The sequence below is a fragment of the Hippoglossus hippoglossus genome, chromosome 17 (genome assembly GCF_009819705.1).
Source record: "Hippoglossus hippoglossus isolate fHipHip1 chromosome 17, fHipHip1.pri, whole genome shotgun sequence".
NCBI classification, from domain to species: domain Eukaryota; kingdom Metazoa; phylum Chordata; class Actinopteri; order Pleuronectiformes; family Pleuronectidae; genus Hippoglossus; species Hippoglossus hippoglossus.
In genome coordinates this window covers 19227781-19239946 of record NC_047167.1, presented here as the reverse complement: position 1 = coordinate 19239946, position 12166 = coordinate 19227781, and the positions used below count along the sequence as shown (strand labels likewise).

At 41.6% G+C, this 12166-nt stretch overlaps 1 protein-coding gene across 1 annotated transcript in view; it reads right to left on the bottom strand.

Annotated features, from left to right (window-relative positions):
* cdcp2 (CUB domain containing protein 2) overlaps positions 1–4774 on the bottom strand; it is a 5285-nt gene extending 511 nt beyond the window's left edge. Inside the window, exons 1-6 of the mRNA XM_034613809.1 lie at positions 4412–4774; positions 3845–4192; positions 2266–2607; positions 912–1265; positions 148–326; positions 1–45 (exon numbers count right to left, since the gene is read on the bottom strand). The exon at positions 1–45 is cut by the window's left edge and continues 511 nt beyond it. Of these exons, the coding sequence (XP_034469700.1) occupies positions 1–45; positions 148–326; positions 912–1265; positions 2266–2607; positions 3845–4192; positions 4412–4478 (1335 nt within the window). The 5' untranslated portion in view covers positions 4479–4774. The remainder of the gene's footprint in view (positions 46–147; positions 327–911; positions 1266–2265; positions 2608–3844; positions 4193–4411) is intronic.
* Positions 4775–12166: the final 7392 nt, after the last annotated feature.

Here is a 12166-nt window from a genome sequence, read left to right as displayed (position 1 = left end):
ATCGATGTAGAGCTTGTTCACCAGCACGGTGATGTTCCGGTGTTTCTGCACGGGATCAGGAGTTACAGTTTAAACAGGACATTGCCATTGTCTTAACCTGCTGTAGGGTGAATCATTGCTTATAATGGCGAGATTGTGGCTCGTCACCTGGCCGGCCGTACCACAGTTGACAAACTGAGCGAGTATCTTATAGGAGGTGGCCGTTAACTGGGCTGCACAGGTCGGGTTTCCCAGGTAGATGCTCTCACGGTCCAGCTGAGGTAAGGACTGCTGGGGTATCAAAATGGTGAATTCTGATCTTGTACAGCTAACGTTTACAGGTACCACTTGGATTGTAGGGGGGAAAAAAGACAGTTGACTTTTTTAAAGATCAACACGCTGTATGTGAGAACGACATGGGAAAGAGTATTTTGTAGAGATGATCATTTAGCATTTCAGACAATAATCAAGGAGGATATAAAGCTGATATTTGGACGGTAAACATTCTAACAGTCGGGAAGAAAATTTGATATCGTGCTTAAAGGGATAGTTCACCCAAGAATGAAACTTCAGTCATCATCTACTCACGACTAAGCCGATGGAGGAGTGGGTGAAGTGTTTGTGCGTGAACGTGGATAACAGCGGATATTTAGGCTAAAAACATGATGTAAATGACGCCACTTCGAGTCGAATTTGAATGTTGGGGCTTCCGGACACTAGGATGACACCACAGGAGCAGTATGGAGACATTTTATGTTTTTTTCTGTTTATTTCTGTTTGAAGAAGTGGTTCTCATTTACTTCAATTGTATTGGATTTGGCTGCAATGCTGTTTACCCCTGGGGGACTCACACCCCTCCATCGACACAGTGATGACTAGATAACGAATGCATTTTAATTTCTGGGTGAACTATCCCTTTAATCCAGTATTACCTCCAAGATAAGATGCCGTGAACCCCCTGTGAGCTTCATTTCTGTCTGTGCTGAGCACCACCAGCAGCTTGTTACCCTTCGAGAGGAGAGAGGGAGGATGCTCTCTGCCACACCAGTGTCCCAGCAGTGCGTCCGTCTGACTGTCCCCGTCATGAACAGCAACATAGTCATAGTCACACTCGCCTGACAGACTGTTGCGGTCCTCCAGGTCCATCACGGGGAAGAAGAGTTTGATGCGATATCCAGCCGCCAGAGTGATGCTCCAGTGGCAGTTAATGTTGTTCGGGTAGATGCTAGGGAAATGTGGGCTGCTGAAGTTGCCGCTAACAGCTGACAGGAATTGCTGGCATTCGCCTGGGAAATGGACAGTAGATCAGACAAGTTAGCCAACTCTTTTTATTTTAATAGTCTGCTACACTGTGCTCAGTTCAGTTCTGTTCTTGCCAAGAGGTAGATGAGAAGATCGATACAACTTTCAGGTGTAATAAATGTGAAGCGACAGCCTACATCCTATTAGTTTATCTTAGCACAGAGACTGGACATATAGGAAACAGCTCATCCTGGTCACTGTGCCCGGCCGAGATCAAGGGAAGTGGCTGAATGTCCCTTGTTAACATGTTAACACTCTTGAATGCTTCAGATTACACTAAACATATATACTTTTTAGTCAGATGCCTCAGGACCACACCACAGAATGAAAACGATATGACTGCTCCCCAAAAGTGAAGCCTAAGCATCTTAATCGCCTCCTGGTGGCTGGCTGCAGCACTGGTCACAAACCCTGTCTCCTCCATGTTAACAGATGGAATATGGGCAAAGCTAAAAAGTCAAAATATACATGAAAAACATGGTTCTCACAGATGGTTTCTGTCAGTTTAGGTAGTTCTGATCAGATTGATGTATATCCATGTGCTCATTTCTCCCTGTTAGTTTATTAAGTTATTTGTTGCTATAAAAACAGGTTATAATAGCTGAGACAGATTCTCCATTGGTTGAGTGTGTGTATCAGTGGGACCTGGATACGATCACCACTGAGCAGACTCTGGCAACAGAAGTGTTTAAGCTCCCTTTTGCTTTAGTCCAATTAAATTCCCCCAGAAAAGTCTTTGCTGTTCTACAGATCTATAGCTTCTTCTCGCTTGGCTTTAATTCTTAATGTTCTCATCTGAAAGGGTGAATGAATCAGGCCTTTGTCAATAAATGGTGCTTTGTTTAAACTTCAAAGTCTGGCAAAGTTCCTCACATTGTTGGGAACTGACCCAAGTCCTCTTTTAATTGCCAAGTCTTGCAGTTACATAAAAAAAGGCGGTACATTGGTGTGAAGAGTTGATTAAACCTAATTAAACCGTGGTACCTGAGTAATAGTACGCCTTGAACCCTCGCCCCCCTATGTTGAAGTCAGACTTGAAGACCACCAGAAGCTGGTTGGAGGTGGTGACTATGTTGGGAGGTTCATCTGCCCCGCAGAATTTGCCCAGGTGCCGATGGGTGACCGTCGGGCCATCAAATAGGGCGACAAAGTCAAAATTACATCCCTCGTTGTTTTCCAGCTGAAAGTCCAAGAAGACGAAGGTGACCACACTGGCGTTGGACACGTGGATGGTCCAAGAGCAGTCGGCGTTGTTGCTGTACTCCTCAGGGTAGCCTGGACTGGCGATTACACCTGATAGGCCAGTGAGGACTCCACCACACATATCTGGAGACAATAGAAGACAAACTCACACACAGGAACAGTTCACATGATGTTCATACCTACAAGAACCTCCAGAGAGGACTCTACTGGTAAAGTGAAAGAATTTGGTTTATGAGGCAGGACGGACAACAATAAGTATTTACATGTAACATTGGTAGAACACTTAGTTTGCTGTATCTATTTATATGGTTTAGCAACAGAGATTGTCCCCAGGGGATGAACCATAATGCCACCATGAGATTGTTAGTTGTGGTTCCGAGTGTCTATTCTAACAACCATGATATTTAGTACATATGTATTCATGGTCCCTGGAGGATGTTCTAATGACTTGATGGGAATTTGGACACTTTTTTCTCTGTGGATACTTTGCCCTGTCCCTGCTCTGTTTGTCCTCGTTGGCAGTATCCTGCTGGTTGGGCGTGGTCTCCGGTTCCTCTCCCCCCACCAACTCATCATCCTATCATCCGGCTCACCTGCTTTTGTTTACAAGGACCGGTTTGTTCACCTCTTCTCTGCCACAGCGTCGACTTACCTTGTGGTATTCATACTTTCGGCCGACTCAGCTTGTTCCCAGCCTAATGTTTGTATGCCAGTCTGCCTGAGCCCTGACCTCTGTTCTCTGTCTGACCCTCAGTAATCCTCCGCACTCAGCCAGCTCCACAGCCACACATCCCCTGCTCTCCCTCTGCAAACAACCTTCATCTGGACACAACTCTGGACTCCTTGCACCACATCGCCCGGCTTTATTATTATTTCATTGTATTATTGATTGGCTTCTCTGACTTGCACAATTTTGTACAGCACGTTCTAGTGTTGTTTATTAAATCTTTTTGTTTTACCTGCTCTGTGCCTGGACTTGAGTGATCGGCTGCAATAACTTATATCCTCCGACCTTTCATTAGTGCTGTCATTAGGTCATAATTAATGTTTTGCCTATGACCAAATGCCATCAGCTAATGCTATTTTACATGCTAGCACAATAAACCTAGATGGAAATGGTAAACCATGCAGCTAACCATCATCATGCTAGCATTTGCATTGGGAGCATGATGATATTGTGTGACTTTATATTACAACGAGCTTTAAATGTGGCCCTCTGGTTTCTATATAATGTTTTGTTGAGACCTCTATTGAGGTTTAAGGTCAAGCCTTGAGTTATGCTATTCCTTCTAGGCCGGAAAAAGTCGGATCAAGTCAGTTAGCTCAATGTCATATTGCATCAAACGCTCTGACAAGTTACCCTTTCTGTAGCCGACGCTGAAGCCCCTGTGGGCCACGTGCCGGTCCGAATGGAAGATGATGGACATGACATTCCAAGAAGAGGTGAACTGAGGTGGGGAGATGTCACCACAAAATGTCCCCAGAAGGTTCCCCTCGTCCTCCGATATGCCGTTGTAGATCCTGATGTAGTCGTAAGCGCAGTTGGCGTGGTACTCCAGCTCGAAGTAGTGAAAGGTGAGGAGCACGGAGGAGCCCTCGGCCACCACTATCAGCCAGGAGCAGTCAGTGTTGTAGGGGTACGGGCCCGGGAAGTTTGGGCTGGAGATGTTGCCGGATGGAGCCGCCAGGATCCCTCCACATTTGACACCTTATAATTAAAAAAAGGGTTTCAGCAGAGAGAGTGGAGATATAAAACCAAGGTTATTGCACTTACAGTATCTGTTTCAGTTTTCCTGCAACCTATAGAATCTCTGTACATGTAATACAAGCGGAAATCTGATGAACTGAGGTCCAACTCTGCCTGCAGGACAAAGCACTCCCTTCAAGTTTAAGCTTTGCTCCATCAAGATAACAAATAAAAACTCACCTTTTATAGAATCCGCCCGCTCCACAACCAGCAGCAAATGAATGAGTAAAGCCACCCCGAGACTCATGTTGTTGTTATTGTTGATTCTGCTTTTGTCACGCCTCAGCTACGATACCAACACAACGACAGACAACGGCAGTGTCAGAGCGGAACAGGCAGCCCTGAGACATCAGCAGCGGTGCCTGCAGAGGTAACGGCACTTTAAAAAATTCATTCAAAGCCCGAACGAGGAACCTGACACCCACCCGGGCCGCGTTCTGCCCTCTCCACTAAATTTTAATGACTGATATCCAATGAGCATGAGTGGCTTGTCGGGACACCGTTCTGAGAGATGCTATGCATTTTTAATGATGCGTGGCCACACAAAACGCACAGACACAACACACACACACCCTGAACACCAGCTTGTGAGTGGAGTTGATAAAGGAGACGAGCAAGAGGACGGACACATTTGTTGCTAATACAAATGGCTTCATTAGAGCAACATGATGGAGAGAAGACCCCTTTAATGTTGTGGAGTCAGGGGCAGAATGTACGCTGTGTAAAAGCAGCAAAGCACAACACATCGACATCTTACTGCATCGATGAAGAAATGCACAGGCCCGCTCCGATCTGTCCAGACTGAGAACAATGAAATCAGAACTATCTCACTTCATAATAACATCAAATGCTCCGTTGCTCAGCTGCTAAACCAGGAATTTAGCACAGTCAATAAATCTTACAAGTACAAAAAAGCAGGATTTTAATCATTAAAATTCTAAAGCAAAGACAGTAAATGGACCTTGATAATTTGCAAAAGAGTTTTTGTCATATATCATTATTTGTAGAAGTCCGTGTGGGCAGCATGGTGGAACAGGTGGTGCTTCAATGCCACTGTGTACCACCTTATACTCCACAGTCCAAAGACACACAGACTGGTGTTAAGTTAATTAGAGGCTCTAATTAACTGTGAATGTGAACGTGGATCGTTGTCTCACCTTCAGGCTGGGACCACTGGGGAGAAACCTGCCATGACTGTGGCCGGAGTTGTGGTGTACGACATCTCTCCATGTGGCCCGTGTTCCTTCAAGACTGTCTTCACCAAGCATGTCAGCGATTAGTGCCGCAGGGCTTGGCTCCAGTCCCCCCGTGACCCTTCAAGGTTAAGGGGTGTAAATAAGGGGATGGATGGATGGAGATAATGTCCTCAAATTCTATTCAATGCAATATATCAACACCACAGCGGAACAATAGTCCATTAAAAGCAGCCACCTTGCATTTTGGTATTACTATAATTAAAGCCTTAGCAGTTTATTGTACCTGAATATCAGTAATTTCTAAAACCATAGAGATTCAAAGCTGCAGTTTGATCATCATCAACATGATCACATGGGCTTGAAACCCATCAGAGTTCTAATGCTGTATGATTTATTAACTGTGTATTTAATCAGCATGAATATGTTTCACGCACAAAACCTGCAGCTGTCTGATAAACGTAGATCTTAGAAAACAGTGGAGCTCAATGAAATAAAACTGGCTTGAAAAATAAAGTCTCATAAACCTGTGCTCAAATGTGTCGATTTCAATGCCACTTCTGTTCGATTATTTTATCAAATTTTTACGATTTATTCCTCATTTCAATTTCAGATGACTCATTACATAATAATACTAATTATTAACAGTAGAAGTAACTGCGTTATGAATCCTAAGGAAGGTCATTTATACCAAACACAATATCTTTTAATGCAAACTTTGTTTACTCTCTGGTTTCTCCCTCTGAGAAGAATAGTATTTGCAAACAGATTATTGTTATTTTTTGCCAAATGCCGATCACATCCTATGGTTCACCCCTGCAGTCTGACAAGGGAACAGAGAGCCGACACATGTAGACAGCAATAATCCCGTATGAGTGAAGTGTATTAAAGACAGGGAGATAAAGTGCTCTTAGTAAAAGCCTATTCTGCAAATAAACGTTTGCTATTGCAGCAGTTCTGTGAAGGCAGGGCTTTTAGAGTGAATACCTAATGGCCTCAGTGAACAAAGCTAGTACCTAAAGACACCTACTAGATGGCGCTGTTGCACTGCGAAAACCCTGTGAAAAATCTCCACCAGGGTTTAAAAAGTCATGCTGTGCTCTTAGCTGAAAAAAAGAAAAGAAAAAGAAAAATAAGAATGTGATTAAAATCAGTCAAGTGTTTTTCACACAGTGGTTCCTGGAACTAAAATGAACCGCCCTGCCTTTGAATTTTAATTCTGTCCTCTCTGAAAGCTTGTCATTGTTCAAGGATGTGGGTACTGGGCAGCACCGAAATGTGTTTCAGAGAGATAGCGTTTGTTTAGAGCAATTAAATGACCTATTAGCGAGTAAATACTCAAAAAACAAAACAAGGTTGAAATTGTTGGGCAATTGCATGAGAATTAAGGGAAAATCAGTCAAACAAAGAGTTGCTTTTTGACCTGGGATATTTCCTGGAATGGAATTTCACGATTTTGGTCCAAAAACACATAAAATGAGTGTTAAATCTGTCATTTTCATCAGAACTAAGTGGGAATTAACTGGTTGGCAGGTGAGAACAGTGCCTGCATATTATCTTTTGATCAAAATAGCTAGAAGGCAAAACTATGTCAGTGTTGATATTTGTGTGATATCTTTAAATAAAAGGCAATCTGCTGCAACAATGTTCACATCATATGTCATTATGTTAGATTCTGCTGTGGGTTGGTAAGTGCTCACTCTGATGAACGTTCTCTGAAGCCCCAGTAGTCGGGAGGAAATGAGATAAATATAAGCACATACACTGTGTCATAGGGAAATTAAAGGTTAATGTTTCCTACACAGCTTCACAACAACATCCCTGTGCCTTTTCCAAGTGCATCTAATTCTATATGGTGTTGGCTTGATTTGTCCTATAATACTTTTCAATGCATTGTTGTGTCTTTGCAGAAATGCTGCTTGTTAGTTAGATGTGCACAACAACATATTGTTTCATCCGTATTGTTTGCACATCGGCAGTTGAAATCCAGTTTCTGCAGGTTGCACCAAAAGCTCATTTTCTAACAAAGAGCTTTACTTGGAGTATTTAGCATTAATCAAATTGTCACGGTAGTGGTGGAAATGTTTATGCAGTGGTGGACCAGCCAAACTGAATGAGTAGTGAGGAAACATTGCTACAACCTTGTATTCCCAGCTGGTGCTCACTTACAGCCAGAATAGCTTTTTTTTCTACCTCCCTTGCAGTGATTTTGTTAACATTTCCTCTTTGCTGCTTTGTTGCATTTCCACCCTCTCTGTACCAAGGACGATATTGATATATCATTGCACTGCCAATTCAGGGAGCTCACAGATTGGATTATGGTCCATAATGAGCTAAGCCTCTCTTTATAGTTATGGGGGCAATGAAATCCGTTATTCAGGTTAAGAAACAGGAAAGGGAAGAGATCGACTTCTCTGACTGTCACATCTGCTACCTTCCCTCCCAAGTTATGTTGCTGGTTGTTTTTGAGATTTATTCAAATGTAATTGCAAACAGAGTGAAATTGAACCAAAAGCATGACATAAAAATGACGACAGAAGCAATTAAAAACACAAAGAATGAAACGTGTCTGTGCTCAGAGGCTTAAAAAGCTGTGCAGCTGCAGCTCTGCAGCTTTGCAGCCTCTACTAATATTGTTCATTACGGTTTTTTGCCATTATTTTTTCTGGGGCTCGGTAAAACAAGAATAACTAGTTACATGTTACATAGGCTAATTCAAAATGAATCAATATGTAATCTGTTAGCATTACTGAGAAAAAATACATAATGGAATTACAGTTACTAATCAAAATGTTTGGGATTTCATCAGAGTGAAAATCTGAGCCAACATGTAGAAGATAACTTTCCATCTGTGGCTCTGCATCTTTTTGCTATGTTGGATTTATGGTGGCTGACAAGGCCAAACACTGTGGAACTCGCCAACATATTTCTACTGTGCTGCATTTTTCAGAAACATGAATGCCCCTTCCAAAACACACAAAACACAACACAAACACAACAATGTAAATGTTGCCGTGAATTAAAAACACACAGGAAGGAGTCAATAGAAATAAGTTAACGATAAATACAAAATAATGCAAAGAACGAACAATAAAAATACACAGTCCTGAAAAACTGCATCAGATGGATGAAATGCAGCATGTCAACACAACGGAAAATCTCCAGGCCACTAGGGGGAGCACTGAGTGGAACAGCTGGAGGTTTGACCCAGAAATAGAGACCTTCAAAGTCCTCGATTTAGAATTTAATACTTTTTATTATTAGTTATTATTAATGTTTGTACTTTTTTACCTTCAATTAAAAATCTATATTTGCATCCACACAAAACCAGAATATAATCTTTGGGGGATTATTGGCCAGCACGCCTGTCTCTGACCAATCAAATCAATGCGCAGTGTTCCACGCATCCGGATTGTGCCCCGCCCACCTGGGACCACCTGACACTGCGTGACACCACGTCAGGCCACCTGAGCCCACCTGAGACCATGTGACACTAGCCGAGCATCCAACACGTGGTCGGGTAAGGAAACTCAACCTCAGTTTGTTCACCTGCAGGTGAGTGAAAGTGACTCCAGCCTCACTGCGTCAGTTGACCACATTACCAATTACATTTTAACATTGTAACTAGTTTTGTGTAGCGTTGTGTGTGTGTGAAGTGTGGCCACGGTCTACATATAAAAGCATCAATATTAGTACAACAAAAGTTCAATATATATATAATAGCATTGTTCTTCCTTTAAGACCACAAATAATAATGTGACATTCATCATATTGATATAATACTTATCAATATCGACTGGTATGAACATATTTATCTTGCTAATATTTATGCCGTATCGTTGAGCCCTAAATTCATTCAACTTACATCTTCTGCTAAACACCCACAACAGTTAAAGAAGATTTAATTTAACTTATCAACAATATGTGTTTGAATGGAAGAAGTCAGATGTTGCAACTGAACCCTAACCCTGGAGAAGGTTTGCAACTTGTTAGAAATACAACAAATATTAGCAATATTACATTTATTGTGTCATATATATCATATCAGTTGTTGAGTTTTGTATGTTTATGCAGAAAACAGAACTACCTTGGATCACATGTTACAGATTCTATTTATCTCTGTATATTGCAGAGTGAGAAGGGAACAACTTGCTAAATGTTTCCTACTTAAAACAAAAAGATCTTGAAAAATTTGTGTTGTGTGGTTTGTTTTTATCCTGCTGCTTTGCTTTGGGACCACGGATGTTGGTGATATGACCGGGATAAACATGTTCATATCCGTCGATATTGATAATTATGTCACATTGTGGTTTTAATCTCTTCTTTATAAGCAGAGAATCACAAACACTTGACACACTTGAAACAGCAAAACATTTTTTCTGTGGATCTACCTCAAATCTGAGGTAGATCCTTTATGTGTTATACCTCCTCACTGTGCTTGAACAATGCACAATAATTATATCACTTTGGGACTTTTGTTATATTGCTATTGATAAAAATTTAATTTGCGATAAAGATTGATATTCTTTATCCCTACCCGGGGGATCATCAAATCAGTTTTTTGTTTGTTTTGTTCGTTTAGAGCACTTCATTAGCCGGCGTGCTAACAGTCCAATAACGCTACTTCAGGAACACTTTGTGGAGAAAGAAGACTTGTGTTGGCGGAGATGAATCTCAAGCAAACGTTATCCAGTCTGAGACGTGGGACTGTGAGTTGATGTGTGTTGACTCTTCGCAAACAGATGCCAAGCAAAGGTAAGTGTTTGCTGCTTGTGCAAAGTGTTTGGAGTCAGATTTTCAGTTGTTTCTCTTGTGTTGCTGCGATTTGTCTGTTTAATTATGAAGTAGCTACTTTGCCGTACCGGCTGAGCACATTCATCTTTGGTCCGACACGTGTATTATGAGGTTTTATGCTGTGTGAGAAAGTGAAGAATAACTTGGATAGTTTGGGCCCCATTTGTCTTCATAAGGTGCCATGTTTTTTTGTGTGGGTTTCCTATTGCCGCATTGTGCACCTGGGTCTCTGATATATGACGGGATTGTGTTGCTGTATGGATACACACATGATTGTTGTTGTGCACACCAGCCTCCACATGATTAGTTCCCTGCAACATGCACAATGCAATGGGAAGCTCAACGTAGCTCTTGTTACACAGGATGGTGGGTTCGTAGTTGCTGTAAAATTCTTCACAATTACACATAACTTTTCATAGAAGAAACAGTTTTCTCATCCATGAATGTTTGTGATGTGAAGTATCGTAAAAACGGCATCAGGCACGCTGGTAGTAGGGCCGCTGATCAGGTTTCAGCACCTCCTACAGGCGAGAAATTGGAACTGCGAGTCCAAAAATAGTTGACGCCACAAATCAATACAAATTTACATTGTCATTTGATTTAATATTCTAGAGTAACATTTGAAAAGAAGCATGCCACAAGTTCTAATACCCGCACATTGGTACCTTTTTTATAATAGTTCATTTTGGAGCATTCAGTGTAAATTCTGTATAACCTGACACAATGTAGAACATGACTTTAATAACATTAAGCATGATATGAAAGGATCAGGGATTTTAATGGTAGTAATAGTACGTTAGATATGTTTCAAATCTTTAATACAGCCTTATTAATTAAGAGCTGTTCAGTTGTGTTGAGCTCAAAGTGAAATTTCTTCTTTTAAATTTATTAAAAGTTATAATAAATGGATAAATAGAATAGTTCACTAATGGCCCTGATACCTGCTGGAGTTTAAAATGTTCTAAAACTGGTATAAATCCTTTTATTCCATTCAAATGAATCATGAACATTATTAATGTTGTGCTGCTGCGCTGGATTTCACATGACGTCATTATTCACTCTCTCTCAGCCCCTCCAACTCTGACCGACTCCCTGCCTCCCTGAACAGTGTGTTGCTGCTGGAAGCTGTGGGATGTGTGATGCAGGAACTTTGAAATGAGTTTGAAAGCTGGTCAGCAGCTTGTACAGATACACTGTGACTGAGGGTTTTTTACAAATCATCGAATGAATCGCCCGCTGTCTCACAGATTGCAATGTAAACGTGAGAATTGCCCATCTCACATTGTAAAGTGTGTGGAACATGTCTTGCAGGTATTTGATTGGCTGAAGCGGTGAGTCACCAGGAGACATTGAGCCAGGTATAACTTCTTTTGGAGCCCTCTGCGTTTGGCATTCCTCTGCAACGCACTGGTCTCATTAAAAGAAAAAAAATGTTGCCATGTTTTTGTCACAACAGCCTGGTTGATGGGTTTGGAAAGGACTGTTGCTCTTTTTCCCCTATTTGCCCACTTTAAATCGGGTCTCTTGAATATTGCATATCTGTGACAGGGGATGTTTTTCTTGCTTACAGCCCATGTAATATTTCCTCCTTGAAATATTAATTCACGGGGAAGTTCCACATGGCTCTTGTTACACAAAGGGCAGCAGCATTTTCTCCACACACTCAATACCGAGTGAATAATTAGGGAAATAGTGCAATTAAACTCAAAGCAATAGGTTTAAGCAGTGGATTTATTTTCTTCTGGCTCGGTATTGATGCCTCTCTTCAAGGGAGAAGTTTATTATCATCATGTGGAGAACGATGATTTCAGCCCTGCACCCAGGCTGTGTGAAATCTGTGTAAATATTCCTTGTTTCTCCTCAGCACAGTGCTATAAACAAAATTGCAACCTGTCTATTAAGAACAAAAGCCACGTTTTAAACCCGATCCCCTCACATTGATTGACAG